Source organism: Octopus bimaculoides, chromosome 13 (genome assembly GCF_001194135.2).
Source record: "Octopus bimaculoides isolate UCB-OBI-ISO-001 chromosome 13, ASM119413v2, whole genome shotgun sequence".
Classification (NCBI taxonomy): Eukaryota; Metazoa; Mollusca; class Cephalopoda; order Octopoda; family Octopodidae; genus Octopus; species Octopus bimaculoides.
In genome coordinates, this window is record NC_068993.1 from 52,453,351 (window position 1) to 52,473,457 (window position 20,107).

General features: G+C 34.6%; 1 protein-coding gene across 7 annotated transcripts in view; it reads left to right on the forward strand.

Annotated features, from left to right (window-relative positions):
- The window catches only part of LOC106877721 (cGMP-dependent 3',5'-cyclic phosphodiesterase), a 434,395-nt gene that overhangs the window by 312,647 nt on the left and 101,641 nt on the right, over nucleotides 1-20,107 (forward strand). For all 7 annotated transcript variants that reach the window (XM_052972474.1, XM_052972473.1, XM_052972475.1 and 4 more), the window contains one exon: nucleotides 13,188-13,269. In XM_052972474.1, coding sequence (XP_052828434.1) covers nucleotides 13,188-13,269 — 82 coding nt within the window. The remainder of the gene's footprint in view (nucleotides 1-13,187; nucleotides 13,270-20,107) is intronic.

The following is a 20,107-nucleotide window of genomic DNA, read 5'->3' on the forward strand; positions in this document are numbered from 1 at the left end:
TACACATGATATTATTAAAATTTATAATAATACGTATGAAAATTTATGTCAACACAACATTGTCAAAGTAATCCAAATTGGTGAAATTCTAACTGAACATCTGAAAAAAATCTTAGCTGTTAACAAACACTAACAAAAAGAAACGCCAAACCAAATTTAACTTTAGACATTCGTTCACTCAACCAAGCATGACATCATTGAATAACTAATTTAGTTTATAAAAATAAAATATAAAAAATACCATACTGAAACCATATTTTTTGACAATTTGAAATCTGCATTAAAACAAACAACCTAATGTAGAAAAGTATATTTATTTATCTACTAAAACCGATGACGTCATTGGATATCTAAAGAACAAAAACTGCAGACAAGAATTCTACATTATGCTTAATAGATAACTAAAGAATAAAAACTACAGATAATAATTCTACGTAATGCTCAATTGAAACTTATATACTTTACATCACAATAATTAATTAGTATTTATTTATTTATTTATTTATTTATTTAATTTAATAAACCTTCTATAGGAATTAACCTTATTTTATAATAACTGAAGAATTGTATTCAACAACCACCGAGGATCTCACAGTGATCTAAAATAAAGATATGATTTTCTTTGTACATATTATTGATTATGCATGTGTGTGTGTGTGTGTATATATATATATATATATATATATACACACACACACACATGAGTGAGTTTTGAGAATAGTAGGTTAGTGCGGTAAATTATTATAAGCCATATGTTTGTGTCACATTACAAGATTATTCTAATTTCTCATTAAGTATTTTCATTAACTCTAATTGCCTCACAAACATGATCTCTTTTGTTTTGTCTTTTTTTTGTTATGTTTTTTTTTTTTTTTCAAATATACTTTATTCCTGGGTCTCAGTAGTAAAGATGAGAATGGGAAATATATATACACCTTTTGAAATGTATGTGATTGTCTAACTTAACAGATTTAACTGCTCAAATTAAAATGCACCTTGTCTGTGCTCTCGTGTGTGTGTGTGTGTGTGTGTATGTGTGTGGTGTGCTTGTGAGTTTTGTGTCATGTGAATGCACCCCGTCCATTGTTACTGCCAACCTTTCAGCAATAGTTAACATCTATCCATTTATCTCCCAAAATTATTTGAGATCTAATGCTAGATTATATGTTTCCTTAACATAATGTTAACTTCTTGACTATCATTGTTTCCAAAGCCTGTGCTTATACCTCTCAGCTATAAAACCAAACATCAAAAGATAATTCCTATTTATATTGACACCTACACAGAGAGATTCCATCAAGTTGTCAACAAACATATATGTTATCAGATCGGAGGGAAAAAAAAAAATCTAAACCAAAGAAATAAATAAATTGGCCAATTGAAATAAATCTTCACAAGCTCTTTGATATACGTGAATGTGTGTGTGTGTGTGTGTGTGTGTGTGTGTGTGTGTGTGTATGTTTATGAAACAAGTTAGGCTTATGAAGAAGTTTTGTTGCAACATTCAATGAGAAAAATAATGTTACCTCTGTACCACTAGTGCCCTTAAACATGCTACACTATAGTTTATCACTAACACACGTACGCACACATCTTATTATTATTACCACCACTACCTGTACCAACACTAAAACTTCTCGTTCTTTGTTGTTGTTCTTCTTCTACCTCCTCTTCCTTTTTCTCTTTCTTCTTCCTCCTCTTTCCCCTCCTCTTCTTTCTTCTTCTTCTTCTCCTTCTCTTACTTCTTTCTTCTTATTTCTTCCTCTTCTTTCTTCTCTTTCTTATTCCTCCTCTTCTTTCTTTCTTCTCTTACTTCTTCTTTCTTCTTCTCTTCCTCTTCTTTCTTCTCTTCTTTCTTCTTCCTCCTTCTCTTCTTCCTCTTCCTCTTTTTTCTTCTTTTCTTACTTCTTCCTCCTCTTCTTTCTTCCTCTCTTACTTCTTCTTTTCTTCCTCTTCTTTCTTCTCTTACTTCTCTTCTTTCTTCTCTTACTTCTTCTTCTTCTTCTTCCTCTTCTTTCTTCTCTTACTTCTTCTTCTTCACTCATCATTTTCATCACTTAAAATCCTTGACCAAGAATTTTATACACAACCCACCCACAATTAAAATTGCTTCACCTTATTTATTCTGCATCTGAATATTTTTGCACCAGTCAAATCACAATTCCTGTCCCTTTTACTTGTTTCAATCATAGGACTCTGACCATGCTGGAGCACCAGCTTAAAGGGTTTAGTTGAACAAATCCACCTCAGTACGTTCAGTTTTTTAAAGTCTGGTACTTATTCTGTTGGCCCTTTTGTCGAGTTATGGGAACATAACTTATGGTACATTTTTCCTCTTCTTTCTACTTAAATTCTGGTTTCCAGTTTTGGTGAAATGTTGCTAAGCATCTTACATGGTGTATTAATGGTTCTTCCAGCTCATCACCTTATAACATTGGTTTGAAATTTTGGCACAAGGCCAGCAATTTTGGGGTAAGGAGAAAGTCAATTACATTGACCCCAGTGCTGGTACTTATTTTATCAACCCCCAAAAGATGAAAGGCAAAGTTGACCATGGCAGCAGTTGAACTCAGAACATAAAAACAGACGATATGCTGCTAAGCGTTTTGCCTGGTACAGTATTGATTCTCCCAGCTCATCACTTTCTTCCTACCTAAATATTGGTTTCAAATTTTGGCACAAGGTCAACAATTTCAAAGGAGGAGTCATGTCAATTACACCGACGCCAGTGCTCTACTGGTACTTATTTTATTGACCCCCAAAAAGATGAAAGGCAAAGTTAACCGCAACGGAATTGTTACTCAGAACATGAAGACAAACAAAATGCCGCTAAGCATTTTGCCTGCCACAGTAATGATTCTACCAGTTTGCTACCTTCTTCCTACCTAAATATTACAAGCAGTTATTCATTCCAAAGATAGCAAACCTACAACTCTTTAACCACCAAATAAAACTTAATTTATCTCATTCATTATCCTCATTTCTTCTCTATTCAAAGAGGACCCCATGTTCCTACTGAGATATATCAATGTAAATACAAACTGTCTTCTATAAAGTCTAAAGTTTAGTTACTTCAACAGTAAACACCATTAGAGTCTATTCTAGTCAGAGTTCTTAAATGAATAAAAACCACATGGTGTTTGTTAAAATTCTAATTTAGTAATCTATGTTTAAAACAATAAATAAATTTTCTGGAGTTAATGTGTATTGAATTAGAATTTGGAGAGTTACGATATAGTTGAATTTTATTTAGCAATGAAATTTAGGCGCCAGTGTGACTGTGTGATATACCAGCATATATCAGTGGAGAAGCATGGTTTAGTGGGTAGGGTATTGGAATCATAAGTTTGTGGTTTCAATTCCTGGACTGGGTGATGCACTGGGGTCTTGAGCAAAGCACTTTATTTCACGTTACTCCAGTCCACTCAGCTGGTAAGAAGGAGTAATCCTGCGAAAGACTGGCATCCTGTCCAGGAAGAGATATATACATTAGAGAAAGCAGGAAACTGGACCTATGTTCCTTACAGAGTAATGTGAACTAACTATGACTGTGTGATTAAAAAGTTTACTTCATGACCATGTGATTGTTGGTTCATTACTGTTGTATGAATTTAAAATTGTTCCAGAAGTCCATTGTGTGTGTGTGTATATAAAGAACACCAGATGAATAATGTGTCAATTCACTATAGCTGTTTCCAACAAGTTTTTTTTATTGATTAAGGGAGACATTACATCATTAGAAAAAAAAAACCATTTTCATCAGGTGAATATATTTATCACAACATTCCAAAACATTCAAAAGTTTGTGCTACTTCATGACGCTATGACCAGTGTCAGTCATAAGAATATGACTTGATTCACTCGAATCCTGATCTACTTGCATAGCAAGTGACTTGATCTGAGATCGTGTGCTGGAACGAAAACAATTGCTGCATGAAAGGTGTTTATAAGCCATTTAAGAAACACACAAAAACCGTTAGATTCACTTCAACATTTAAATTTAATTTGCCAAAATATTTTCGTCGCTTTGAGATCATGACAGTACCGCCTGACTGGCCTTCGTGCCAGTGGCACGTAAAAGCACCCACTACACTCTCAGAATGGTTGGCATTAGGAAGGGCATCCAGCTGTAGAAACTCTGCCAAATCAGATTGGAGCCTGGTGTAGCCATCTGGTTCACCAGTCTTCAGTCAAATCGTCCAACCCATGCTAGCATGGAAAGCGGACGTTAAACGATGATGATGATGATGATGATTCATTTGATATGGTTGTGTAATTAAGTTGCTCACCCTCCAGTTGTATGGTTTCAAGTGCCGTCCTGTTGCTGCATGGCACCTTAGACAAGTGTCTTCTATAGCTCTGGGTCAACCAAAGCTTTATGAGTGATTTTGGTAAATAGATATTTTTACATGTGTGTGTGTGTGTGTTGAGTGTGTACACTTGTGTCTCCTTGCAATGGCATCACATGATAATTGTAAGTGAGTGTCACCATCATATAAGAGGTGTTGTTCATTCCAGTCTTCTGTGGTGCTGTAGCAGTGTTGGCAGTGCTACTGGTGGTGGCGGTGGCTGCAGTGGCGGTGGTGGTAGGAATGATGACGACAATTGTGTATGTACATATGTGTGTGCCTGAATGACACTACTGGGATTAAAGCAAGATCTGACTGGATTCCCCACAATTTCCATCCACCAAATTCTGTTTGCAAGGCTTTTTGACTCTTACCCTAGGCAACTCATGGTAGGACTGAACACGAAGTTATGTAGTTGCTGAAAAGAACTTCTTAACTGCACAGCCTCACTTAAACAGAAAGTCAGAATGTGTATATGTGAGAATATCAAAATGATGACAGTGATGACGTGTGTGTGTTTGTCTGTCTGTCTGTGGTGTGTGATCATGTGTCTATTTACTTTACTAAAAGTAAAGTTCTATTATTGGGATTATAACCTCTATAAAGTTTTAATGAAGTAATTATGGCTGTTGAAGAAGTTTATAGTCACTGTCTTTAATTTTATAACATTTCTCTCACTGTAAATGACATTACATTTCGATTGAAATTAGAATCCAGGAGTGGAGAATCACTAGAATATTAGCATATGTGTATATTAACCTATTTTTGGGTTGTTTTTTTTTTTTTTTTTTTAGTTAATTTGACTCAACATCAATAAAAGCATAAATGTTCATGGTCTTTATAAATGAACAAAATTATCACCAGCATTAATTAGCTAATGGTTGCAGATATAGCTATGTGGTTTAAGACCCTTGCTTTGCAACCATTTGATTTTTAGTGTGAACTCACATTTCATAATACAATATACTTTGAGAGAGTATATATATATATTGTATGTATGTGTGAATGTGTATGTTTATATCTCCTTGTCTTGACATCACATGAAAGTTGTAAATGAGTGTCACTGTTGTACAAGCAGTGTCATTAATTTCCAATATTCTGCAAAAATATGTCTAGCCACAGGGTAATATTACCTTCCATGGAAACAGGTGAAGGTTGATGACAGGAAGGGCATCTCTCACCCCTTTCATGCCTGCCCAATTTCTACCATTGTAACCTACTCTTCCCTACCTTCCCTACACATCATCTCTCAGCACTTGTTCTTCTTAATCTTCATGCTCTCATCGATTCCCTATCTCTAACCACCTCCCACCCACTCATTCAGTCTTGCTACCTCTGCCCATCCTCATTTCTTGCTCTCTTGTCCTCATTCACTTCGTACCTTTAAGATCCATCCCAACACCTCATTACCACTATACTTTGTCTCTTTCCACCTCCACTCCAGTCACTCCTTCCTTCTCTACTACAATGGGAGTATCTTTGTAGCTCCCCTACAGCAAGAAATTTGTTCTGTTCTGTCCTGTTCAGACCCCTTCTATTATACTTTAAACCCCTCATCCCATACCATAAAGCTCCCCTACTCTCTACTGTAGTCCCAATCAATCAAAGGAGATCTTAGTCTTTCAGGTTGCTATAGTGCCATGAAAAAGGCAACAGTACTTGCTGTAAAGTGAATGCCATTAGGAAGGGCACCCAGCCACGGAATCCATGCCAAAGCAGACATTGGAGCACAATGCTGTGAAACCATCCAATCCATGCCAGCATGGAGCATGGATTTTAAATGATGATGACGATGATGATGGTTGTTTTACACTCACTCTTCCATGGTAACATGGATTGAACACAGTTATATATGAGGTTTGATCAAAAAGTATTTAAACTGTTGCTATGGTAACAGAACTGTGCCACTTGGCACAGATTCTGTCATGCATGCATTCTAAGTTATAACTTTCTTGCTCTCTTCTGTTGTATAAGGATGAAAGGTAAAGTTGACCTCAGCAGAACTTGAACTAGACAGACAAAATGCCACCAAGCATTTTGCCTGACTGGCTAACAATTCTGCCATCTTGCCACCTTATTTAATTTTCTTAATATGAGCTCTTTTAGGAAGGCAGCACACTAACATAATTATTAGCATGTTCGACAAAAGTGTGCCGAGTGTGGTCATCTCAACAAGATCAGGTTTCAACTGCACAGGATCAAGAAAGATGGAAACATTTTGAAAATGGTCTTAGTAGGTGACAAATAGTGGGTCTGTAGCTATGACTCCAAAACCAATGCTCAGTCTTTTCAGTGAAAGACCTCCAACAAGATTTCATGATGTTGAGGAAATCCACAAGAATACAGCAAGACAGCTTCTCACTATTTCAAAACAAGGTGTCCTAGGAATGTTTCCATCAATGGAAACAATGCTGGATAAAGTGCATGGCTTCAGAAGGGGACGACTTCTGCCAAATTGATGTTGTAGTTTTCCTTTTATAACACCAGTCCTGATACTTTTTGATCAGACTTTGTACATCAGATGCAATATTGATTTCTTAAGTAGCCATAAAGTAAAGCTAGTAAAAGAGAAATGAGATTGTGTGACGTTTATTCTTTTAACCAGTGATATCAATAATATGTGGGAAGTTGAAACATCTTTAAGAAAGAATTGATATATGTCTGTTTATTAAGCTCATTAGAAACTTTATGGTGCTTGCTACATTATTAATTACTAAGTGAAATGGTTAGACATGAAGCATGAAATTAGGATCTAAAGTATTTTATTTGTCTCTAGTTGAAATATAAATAGTATTTCTTGGTAAGTGGTCGTTATCAAAGATGCATCTTGCTGTAAATTAACTCTTAATCTTGCTACAGTTTTATAAGTTAGTTGAAAGAGAAGATTCTCAGAGGTGGGTGAAGTTGAGGTGGTTGATGTTCAGTTCAAACATCTGTGAGTTGGAGTCTATAGGAAACATGTGCATGGAGAAGGTGTTCTTAATTATAAGGGAGAAAGAATGGTTAGTCCACATTACTCTTTAAGGAGCCAAGGATTAGTTTCTCTGGCGTATATATTCATCCCTGGGATGGGATGCCAGTCCATTGCAGGATTACTCATTTTTACCAGCTGAATGGACTGGAACAATGTGAAACGAAGTGCTTTACTCAATAACACAACACACTGCTTGGTCCAAGAATCAAAACCACAATATTACAATCGTTAATCCAATAGCCTGACTGCTAAGTCATGCACTTCCACAAGGGAGAAAGAACAGTGTGATGTATTGGTGTGAGATTTGGGAGGTGAAACACAATAGCAGTGGGAGGAAGAAAAGAAAGGTAAGCCTGGAAGGTGGAGGTATGCATCTAGTTAATTCAGAGGCCATTGTAGTGTCGCTAGAAGAGTGTTGTGTATTGCTTCATATGTAACAAGTGTGACATACAAGCTATGTGTAGCAGTTGTGATTTTATGTTGTTGAAAAATAATTTTAGGTTGTCCTGTCTCATTAAAAGATTTGAATTATCTATTTTCTAGAAATTAGCTTAAACTTTTGATATCACTTTTCATTTGACACTTTTACATTCACTTTTTCATGTTACTTCTTTTAGGAAGGTGGCACCCTGACTGAATTGTTAGAATGTCAGACATGCTCATTGGCATTTCTTCCACCTTCATGTCCTGAGTTTATATTCTACTTAGGTCAGCTTTGCCTTTCATTTTTTCAAGAATGTTAAAATAAGAACCAGTTGAGCACTGAGGTCAGTGTTATTAACTAGCCCTCCACCCTAAAATTTCAGAATATTAGTTTGTTTTTTTTTTACTACTTTAATTTTCTTTCTTCATACAAACATTCATCGCTATATCAAATTTTGAACCTTTGCCTAAAATTTGATATACTTATCAATGAAGCAAAGTTTTTATAGCTGCACGTCTCTGTACCAGTAATGACTTTGGTTGTTAAGTCAGAATTAAATTCAGAGTTAGAAAAACAAACTGAGGTATCATATTGTACAGACAAGAATGTAATATTTCAAACACAGTATAGTTGTGAAACAGCAGAAAGAATGGATATTATTATCCTTATAAAACAGAAAAAAGTTGTCAACAAACAGCCACAGGATCCGAGTAATAATACCTAATCTTTCTGCTGTTTTCAGGGCTATACTGCATTCGAATTATTACCTTTTTGTCGGCACAATACAATACACATTTGACTCCTCTAAAAAAAAGATAAGAGTTTGTTTACATATGTTGTTGTTGCATTCCAAAGTGAGGTATGTTAAATACCTTAATATAAAGTGCAAACACACCATAGTTGTAATAGAATTTGAATTCCTGGCCTATAGTCCACTGCCTTAACCATACAGCCAGTTTACCTCCAAACTGAGTACCTCTGTAGATTTAAACATATGAGAGTATGTCTTTTTAATGGAGAGTACTGTAACTAAGGATGCAATAAAATGTGATTGAATTTGCACTCTGTCACACAATGTAGTGAGTTACAATTTGTTCTAATATGACTAAAATCACTCATTGAAAATATTGTACGATGGCACACTGGTGTGCCATAAGATCTAGCTAGATGTGTCACAAAAATAATAGCTATCACATATCTTTTAAAAAGATGAAAGAGAAAAAAAATCAGTAATTCTGAAAATAAATGCTTCTTAACTTTGCTTCATTTATTGAATGGACAGGCATAAGTACTTGATAATTTTCTGTAGTTTAAAATATTTATTGTCAAAGACTAAACTATAATGAATAACATTTTTTAATACAATTTTTTTGTTTCTTTCTTTTTACTTTATGCACAGAGTCTATCAGTGCACAAAGTACACCAATATATTTTCATTTGTTCTGAAGTATGCTTCTCATAAAAAAGAAAAAAAATTAAAAGAAGTTTGTGAACCATTGCTTTAAATGTTTTCATTGTATCATTGCTGGATCGATGTTTAATATGACAGAGATAAGCAGGAAAGTCTTCCTTCTGTTGAGAATGTCAATTTTTAGAAATATTATTGACTGTAGTTCCTCAATTACTAGTATTATTGTAGTTTCATTTCAATACTAGAACTATTTTGTCCCTGATGATTTCTATGATGCTTCACTTGAGCAGTGTAGTAAAATAGACCATATGATGTGCATGGTTAATTTTTAACTGAAGTAATTCTCTGGAAAATTGAATCATAAAATTGCTATTTGCTTGCAAAATGCTGAGAAGACATTATTTAATGAAAGATAAGAAAGTTAAAAGGAGAGACATTGAAGTTTAGATATGTTTTTCTAGAAGCCATTGAAGCTAATGCAGCAAGATAAAGGTTTTCTAAATATCTGCAGAATAATAGATTTTCCAGTACAATGGATGCATATTTGATAAAGTCATGTTCTTCAGTGATTCAATGGCTTAAGGAGTATTTGATTCTCTGAAACCTTCAAGAGGCTATCTTTGAAGGTTATTAAATTTTCTACTATAAAAGATAGCTCATCTTTTAGAAATGCAAAAATAAATTCTCTGAATTCTTCTCATTTTTGTACATATTTGAAGTATCATTGCTAATTGATATTTCACATTTATATTTTTTTAATTGCAATTAATTTTACTTAATTATAATTGGTTTTTGAGTGTCATTTTAGTTAATAGATGTCAATATATCTAATGCTAGGCAAAATGCTTTGCAACATTTCATCCATCGTTACATTCTAAATTTAGATTCTAAGGTTGACTTTGCCTTTCATCTTTTTTGGGGGGTCAATAAAATAAGACCAGTTGAGCACTAGGGTCAGTGTAATCAACTTAGTCCTGCCCCTGAAATTGCTGGCCTTGTGCCAAAATTTGAAACCAATATGTGCAATGCTTATATTTAGTGAATGTTACTGATGTAAAACTCTCTGCTTTGGTGTATCTAGCAACTGTGGATAAGTTCACTTCATAGATACATAGTTCCAGACTTCTTCTACAGTAACCATGGGTTGGTCAGTACTTTGTGAGTGGAATTTGGTAGATAGAAACTACTGAAGTCCATTGTATATATATTTATATGGATATCTATCACCAGTGTATAGTGATAAAAGATATAAATGTAAGCAAGAAAACTGAGAAGTCAGTGCATTCCAAATGAATTCTCTTGTGATATTTGTTAGCACTGAATTATACAGACAGTCTCTTGTGACTGTCACCATTGAGAATGCAATAGACCAGTAATTGGCCCATTTGAAACATGAAACCAATTATGCTATTGTTCACAGACTGTGATATAAATAAATAAATATGCAAGCCACAGAGGATGGACAAGTTATTTGTGTTTGGTTTATAATTCTACAAACAAACAGTTGTAATATTGTAGGATGTAAATTAAATAATAGATTAGTCATAGTCAGGTTTGGTAAAAAGATACTTTAATGTTTTGGACATGTCATAGAAACACCATTCATCTTCTCCACTCACTGTTCCTGGAAGAGTTGTCAGAGTAGAGTCCTCAGATGCTTCCTCCATAGGGTCTTATCTAAAGCAACTGTCATTAGACTTCCTGGCTGGATTCCCAAGCATGACTAACTGAGACTATGGTTATTGTCCAATCACCCTATTCTTGGTCTATTCCCTAAGTCTTCTGTTGGTTGGCTCAGTTTGAAGAATTTTTCTTGCAAATCGTTCCTGCAACATTCTGTGACTTCCCTATGTGGAGAAGTAGTAGCATGACTTGGAGAGACCCCTTGATCTCTGAGCTGCACCTTGTCAAGTAACATTTGGATTTGCAATTGTACTCTTTTGATCATTCCTCAACCATTGACTGTTTAACTTGAAAATATTTCTAGGATGAAAGATATTGTCCAAATTTTTCTTCTAATCTAAAGATTTTTAGCAAGGCAGGAATCACATAAAATATGGTTATATTATCATATCTTTTTATAAACAAGCCTGTACTAGAATAATAAAGATTAATAAAGCTGTTCCATTCTTCAGACGAGGCACAAGGTCTTCTTTTTTTTTTTTTTGTTAGAAATTCATAGTTGACTGAATTGAGCCCTGTATATTACTGGTATTTATTTTATCAATTCAAAACAGTTGCAAAGCACAGATGTTGCTGAAAAATTCCACTCTGCTCAGTCCCCTCTATCACCTGTCTTGTTTAATTAAGCTGTATCCTTTATAGCTTTCTGTATACTTTACTTAATATGGATATACTGTAAAATGAACTTTTTGTCTGATACTGATCTATTTCGGTGCTCTTTAGCACTGTACCTCTGTACGAGATGCTTTTCTGGCTTTCTGCAGCATATCCACGTTAAGTAAGATATACAAAATGCTATTCTGAACTAATACTGTTTCCATTGCTAATAACAAATAATTATCTTTATCTTTTGCTATTCACTTTATGATTGATCTTCTCTAATCTATGATCTGCTTCTGATTACATATTTTATGTATTTATATATTTTTATTTGAACCAACAAACTTTTATTATGTATCAAACTCAAACCATTTCATGCACACCATTTCAGTTGAACCCTAAGCATATATATTTGATTTCAACTCAAGCCTATATGCATCATGTAACATGTACCTCAACACATCATTTACACCTCTGTAACATTACATTATAAACTTAAACAAGGTAGTCTCTACATGGTTGCTCAACCTATTAGAAATTGCAGCCAAATCACTTCTAAATCACACTCAACTATCTTAAAAAGCAAATAGGCAAATTTGATAATGTAGTCCTAGGTACACAATGTCTAAAATATGAGGTAGAGTGGTCAAGCTGGAAAGCCATTGTTTATAGATATACTCTGTTGGAAGTTAAGAATTAAGTTACAACAATAGCATGTCAAGCCAAAAGAAGGCAGGGTCACCATGTACTCACTTGGCTAACTAGAAATAGCTGCCAAATCTCCTTCAATGCACATCCTAACATCTTAGAAAAGGAAAATCACTGTAGATACTATCTAAAAAAATATGTGATGGTCTTGTTTGGAACACTTTGATCAGAAGTTTCCTCAATCAGGGCTCATCAGGGGGTCTAACAACAACACCTATACAGGTTATGTACACTATAGTAACACTGACCTAAACACATGTATATATGTATTGCAACCAACATCTAAACACCATGTAAAAACATCAGTCTGGTTACACAACTTAGGCAAAGAAAAGAATGAAATAAACTTAGGTTAGTTTATTTCATTTCATGCTTAATCCATAAACTAACCACGTGGTTTTGGGTCTCTGTCCCTATGACTGAAGCAAGCAAAAGATAAAAGATAAAACTGTATCTATCACTTTTCTATACAATAAATCTATATAATATTTATACCCTAAGTTTCTTTGCACCAGGTCAGCCCTGATTGAGAAAGCCTCTGATCAAATATATTCCAGTCATGCCCATCCCATATTTTTATGTGTCGTGAACTATGTTGTCCAATGTGATCTTACTTTCCTTGGGGGTAACCTGTAAGAGATTTGTCTGCCATTTCTAGTCGGTCCACCAGGTGGTTTCTTCATTGTTTATTGTCTATATTATAGCTAAACCATGTAATATACAATAGGATCCTTAGTATATCTATTGTTAATATGTACTGACGACTATAAATATGGCATATGTACATTATATTATGATCATGATGACTACACAATGTAAGATTAAGTCTATATTATGTAAATAAAGATTATATTTACACTTTACTATATTTGTACTACAGAACAGCTTCACAACCATGTCATGTAAATTCTAAATTTGTTAATATACATCATTAAGAAAATCTTTGTTTAAAAGAATTCCTATTGAATTCCAATATTTAGAATTTACTATCATTACCATTCTCTTAATTTTCCAATTGTTCTCTCTCTCTTTCTGCAGACAAACGCCGCTTATAAGCGGTTAAAATCTCAGGCGATGGGCACGGACAATAAAAGAGATGCTGCAGTTCTTCAGCTCTGTGGTAAGTGTGAATAGTTTAACTCTTGAATGGCAGGAAAAGGTTGCATGGATGTGTGTACTAAATGGGCAAAAACAAAAACAAAAAAAAAACCTCTTATTCTTAAGGGTAATTTTTACACTAATTTTCACTTTAAATAAATACAAAATCTTCACTTTTCTTTGCGTCTGACATGAGCATAAATTCATATGAGATTCCCACATTGTTGTCAAACCAGATATATAAAGGGAGAAATATCAGTGCATTTTTTTCATCTAGAGATAGTTGAAGCATCGTGTGGTTCTGTGCTATTTAGAATATCTTCATCACTCTGTATATTTTCCATTTGTGACTTGACTTCTCCCATTGATAGGGGCTGCTTACACACAGACACATTTGATAAAGTAGACACTCAAACATTAATTGATGATAGTTGTATCCATGTAAAAATTTTTGAAACATTAACTGATGGTGTTCACCATTCTCTAATGAAACATCAATTAATGATGTCTGTCATTTAAAGGTTAAATATAACTTCATCATGGTGTTAGACAGGTTATTTAAAATTTAATTGATACACAGCATGGGGTTATATCACCAAGCTCTAAGCTTCACAAATATATTAAATGGAGAAAGGAAAGAATCATAAGATCCATGGGCATTGCTCTTTGCAACTACATTGTTTTGGATTTAGCCCCTCTGTGTGGCACCTTGGGCAAGTGTCTTTTTAAATTGTAACCCCAGGCCAACCAATACCTCGTGAATGAATTTGGTAGACAAAAACTGTATGGAAGCCTGTCATTTGTGTATGTGTGTGTCATTGAATCGAAAGAGTTGTATTATATTCTCAATTATAGTATCTATTATTCCTAATGTGTTGACAGCACATACTCTGCACAACTTTCTCTCTCACACACATACACACACACATTCTTAGACCATCTATCCGGTAGACACACCTACTTACATTTATTTATGAGACCATCTGTCTGGTTGACAACTGTTTGTGAGCCAGCCTTCTTTAAACACTGCTCAGTCATTGACCTGTCTTCTCTCATTTTGTCTGACTTTGTGTGTGTGTGTATGTGTTTGTGTGTGTGCATGTGCATGCACATGTGTGTGTGTCTGTGTAGATGTTTACTTTCTGTGCACTTTGCATGAAAAAAGGCTACTGAGCTATGAGTAATGAAGTTTCTTGTCATTTCCCTACTACCAAATCATCCACTGGCACTGCACTTTCAAAGATGTACATAACGAGAGATCACTTACTTGAAAAGGGGTAGCAACAAGAAGGGCATCTGGCTGTAAAACAAAGCCTCAATAAAATATTTTCAGGTGGGGCTGTGTGGTAAAAACTTTACTTCCCAAACACATGGTTCTAGGTTCGGTCTCTCTGCATGGCACTTTGGGCAAATGTCTTCTACTATAGCCTTGTGGTGACAAAAGCCATGTGAGTGGATTTAGTAAATGGAAAGTAAAAGAAGCCTGTTGTATAAATATCATCATCGTCTGAAGTCTGCTTTCCATGCTGGCATGAGTTGGACAGTTTGGACAGGAGCTGGCCAGGTAGAAAATTGCAGCAGATTTCTGTGTCTGTTTTGGCATGATTTTTGTGGCTGGATACCGTTCCTAACACCAACTAGCCCGCAGAGTGAACTGAGTGCTTTTTACATGGCACAAGCACAAGCAAGGTCAGTTTTGGCATGGTTTTTACTGCCAGATGCCCTTTCCAAACACCAACCACTTTACAGTGTGGACTGGATATAACAGCCAACTTTTCCTCAAATTAAACCTCGTTGTCTTAAATATAAAAGACACATCGGATAATGTAGTCTTAGACACACTATGCCTGAAAAGAAAGACAGAATTATCATGGCTGGGTTGCCTTTTATCATAGGTCTGCTTGATCAGGGCTGACATAGGGCCTAAACAACAACAAGTAACTATTAATAGATTGGATAATGTTATAAGATGAGATCAGATAAAAGATTTGTTTGAGTATGAATTCTGTAATGCCAATATCAGTCTAAGAAATCATCATCATCATTATTATCATCATTGCACTAACTTTTTGTTATTATTATAGTGACCATGTTTACATTCTCTACATTTCATGGATTCTTTTGTCCATTCTTATTTCCCGATGGGATATTTTCACAGTTATTGTGTTTATCATTCTGAGGAGTCTTTAAACTTATAATTGTTTTATATTTAACCAACAGTTTTCTTTGCTATATTTTGTTATTGCTGTTCTTGTTGCTGTTTTTGTTGCATTCTTTGTCTTTTCTCTTATTGTTATCTTTGGAACTGAATTTGCTATGATTTTATAACATTCTGTCTGCTAAAGAAAATAAATAGCAAAAAAAAAACCATATTGTTTGAAGTTTGTATGTGATTGTTTTTAGAATAAATTATACATCAAGACTACTTAAACAGCATGGTGGGTAATAATCAGCTGTGTGTTGTATTTTAGTCAGAATTTTCCTATAATGATTCAGTTTTTTAGAGATTGAAGATATTTTTGGATGAAGACTGGGGGAGATTTTGATAGATTAAAAATGACAGCATTCAGAGGAAGAAAAAAGTATTATCACAAATATTTTCATAGAATTATTTTATTTACTGCTTATTTCTTCTTTTAGAGTACTTATACTTTCTTTTTGATTTGCTGTTTATTTTATGCTAGTTTTAAAAAAATTTCTAGATTTATTGGTGGAGGGGGTGCAGTTTCTTCTTTAGCTTCTAATTCAACATATTTAATACCCTTTATTGTTATTTATTGCATATCACAGTCTAGAAATAATAATACCTTTGTTTACAGATTCCCAATGAGGTAATCTTTAGTTCACTGTATTTCTGAGGGCAAGAGAACTTAGAGGATTTTGTTCAAAAAACCACCAGGATTTTTTCCAATGTTTGCATCCATCCTTGATATAAAATGATTTCAAATTTTAACATAAGACCAACAATTTTGAGGAAAGGTATAAGTCATTTACATTGAATTCAAATTTCCACACAAGGCCAGCAATTTCGAAGGAAATTGACCACTGTGTTCAACTGGTATTTATTTTATCGACCCTGAAAGAACGAAAGGCAAAGCCAACCTCAGCAGGATTTGAACTCAGAATGTAAAGACAGATGAAATGCTGCTAAGCATGTTGCCCAGTGTGGTAACGATTCTGCCAGCTCACCATCAATTACATAACCACAGTACTTAACCAAAAAGATGAAAGGCAAAGTAAACCCCAGTGGAATTTCAGCTCAGAACATAATGAGTAGGAGAAATATCATAAAGCATTTTTTGCCAATGATTTAACAATTCTGCTTGCTTGCCTTCCCTGATATATAATGAAAACTAGAAGCAGACATGCATCAATGACCTTTGTGCATTTGTTGTAGACACAGGCCTAGGCAAGATGTTTTATGGAAGAATACCAGTTAATGTCAAACAAGACCTTTTTCCTTGGAAAACAATGGGGGCTTGAAAACAAATATGGCACTTGTATTGTCCTTGTTATTTCCATCAGAAAGAGAGTCGGGGCAGAGACTGCAAAGCATCTCATCTTGTGCTCTTACAATTCTGCTGATTTGTTATTCTGGACTAGTACTTCATTTATCAGCCCCCCCCCCCCCCAAAGGATAGAAAGGAACAGTGAACTTGCAAGGATTTGAATTCAGAGTATTGAAAGGTGGAACAAATACCACAAGGTATTTTGTTTGATTTTCTAACAACTGTATGAGTACATGTGCTGGAGGTGATAGTAGCATTTGTCTAAATCCCTTTTAGTCATTCCCAAAGTACTTATTTATTATAGGGATTCTCTTTGTTATCAATCCCCACATTCTGGTAATCTCTATTTCAAGATTTATATAATTGAATAATTTCTCCATTTCATTTAAAGTTACATTAGCTTCTTCTTGGGCTGATGCTTTAATCAGAAAGCACTTCTTTTCCTGGCAGTGTTCAACAACAGCTTCTGGATAATTTAAATTCGTCATGATTTGTTTGTGTAGATTACTATATCCCAGGCCATAGTCATTTTGTCAGTCTCTTTTTTGCTTTATGCATGTATTACATCTTTTCTGTCTGCTTGATCAGAGGAACCAATTTCTCATTAAAGTACTGAGTACTTGGCTGAATATTCCATAGATGCTTATACCCTTAGTATAATCCTCAGTCGGGATAAGCATGACTCTGTATATAACAAACCGGATATAATCCGTTTCATTGGTTTTCATATAGTCTTGACCTGCACAATTTTACTCATAAAACAAATGACAATCCTCATCATCATCAGCAGCAGCAGCACCACTACCACCACACACCACCATCATCATCATCATCATTACGATCATCACCATCATTGTTGTCGTTTTCACCAGATCCATGCAATTTTTACTGCTCACCAGGTTTCCCTCTTTGTTCCTTCTGTGTCTGTGAGTTACATCTGTTTTTGTTTTGCTGTTCCTGGTGTAATTTTAGTGTTTGTTATGTAGAATATGGGAAACAAGAGATGTGTCATTTTGTTAGTTGTTGATCATGTTTCATATGTGATTATGTAGGTTGTATTATATGTTTTAGTGTCAGGTGCTGTGTAGGTTATTGGATGACACACCTGCAGAACATGAGTCCTTGATGGTGTGTTGGATAGGTTATAGTATCGAGTATTGATTATGTTAGTCAATGTGTAATATATTTTGTGTGAGTTGTGTTGTTATTTTATCATGTGACGGTTGTATAGTAAATGTGTTGCAGGGGTTGTGCAGAAATTTTAACTGTGAGAATTATATTATTCTACAGAAAACATTTTGCATAGAATAGGGGTTCTACGTAACAGGGTTATTTTGTGGGAACTGCATGTAGAATTGTGAGCCCTACCATAAGTTTTATGGGGCTTTTTTTTTTTTTACCAATTGTTTGCATAGCCTTCTCTAGGTGCTAATTTTTTGTTTCATTATTTAATATATATATATATATATAAAGGGTAAAGACCCCTTCAGTCATGAATGACTATGATATTCTGGCTTACTTAGACTCCATCAAGATTTGCAGAATCATTTTTCAGAATATTCTGGAAATCTGTTCTGATCTCTCTCTCTCTCTCTCTCTCTCTCTCTCTCTCTCTCTCTATCTATCTATCTATCTATCTGTCTATCTATCTATCCTCCCCCCCCTCTCTCACACACTCACACACAGCTCTTTTCTGGTGTCTGATTAAATTGTTTCCTCATATATATATAAATTAAAAATCATTTGCTTTTTTCAGGTTTTCTTTATGCATCAATCAATTTCTAGTGAATCCCATAATCCATTTAGTCATGGAGACATCATAGCCCACTCAGTCATATCAAATTGCCAGCATCCAAACAGCTGTGCCTAATTGTCTCATTCCACCTATCAAGTTGATCATCTGTGTTATCCAACTAGCAGTATATTAACATATGTGTGTATGGCAGTGGTATATTATATAGTAGAACAGTTATCTAGCTGTATACATATTTCTTATTAATTCTATGTCTTAAAGTTATCTCTATAGATTTTCTATAGAAAATCTATAGAGATAACTTTAAAAAGTGAATGAATCGCACTGCTAACACAAGTAAGGCACAGTATTGACACATAAGCTTTTAATGTACTTATGTACATTATTATTTTAATGTAGCATATTATAGTTGTATAACGAAATACATTATCCTACCAGCAATTAGTAATTCCATGTGTATTTTAATTCAGCATATGCCTGTACATTATTAGTTAAGACAATATAGATACAGCTCAGGTTAGGAAAGACAAGTGTTAGGAGACCATATAGGTGCTAGTTGGAGTGCAGTATGCTTCCCCGTAGAAGTTGAATGTAGGGGTTTTTATTGGAACCAGGCTAAGACAGTGACCGCTATCAACTGGTGTCAAACATTGGTAAGCAAGTGACATCTTGAAAGACATCCAGATGACAGTGAAGAGAGCCAACCATTGGATATGGTTGAAAAGAAATTATGAAACCTGGCTGAAGAAGAAATTATCTTAAAATGGATTTGAGGCGAGATACTAGTCAGTCAGACTAATAGACCTCATATAAGGAGTTGAGGGCAGTGTGCATTTTTTCCCGGTGAGCCCTGAAACCTACTGGTATTTGGTATGTGGAGTTTTCAACTCTGCATTTGCTCAAACAAGCAGTTTTCAAGTCTCAGTAGCACAGTCAATGGTCACATTTAGTATTTACTACTGTATGTGTTAATACTTTCTAATTTTAAACTTTTATGAAATTTAAAACACCTACCAGCACCACACATCAACAACTGCATTCATTCTTCACAGAGAGTAGCTGAAAGACAGGACCAAGAAAAACCAAAAAATAAAAATCATTTTGTTTTTTAAATTTCAAAAATATATTCTGTTCATTTTGTTTTAGTATTGAGGCAAAAGAAAAAAAAATACTACTAATAAATAAAATGCAAACAACTAGGTAGATTTTTTCGAAAAGGAAGGAAGAAGTGTATGTCACCAAGATGATCTCTTGCTTTGAGCTTGATTTTGATTTTGAAATGAGAAGTCAGAGAGAAGCAGTTGTTTAAGGTGTGCAACATTTTATAGATTTTGAAAGACATTTGATATTGTGCTAGATGAGGTGCACTTTCTATAAATGGAATCACCTACTGAACAGAGCAGTGTTATAGATCAAATCCTTCCTGTCTATCACAGCTGACAGCAACTTAACTGTAGCTACTGGTTTCTTCTTTCTGTCACCTCTACACAAACACACACCCTGCAGATCTGAGCATTTATATAGATATGTACATGTGTATATTTATGAATTTATATGTATTTCTTTATGTATGTATGTGTATATATATATATATATAT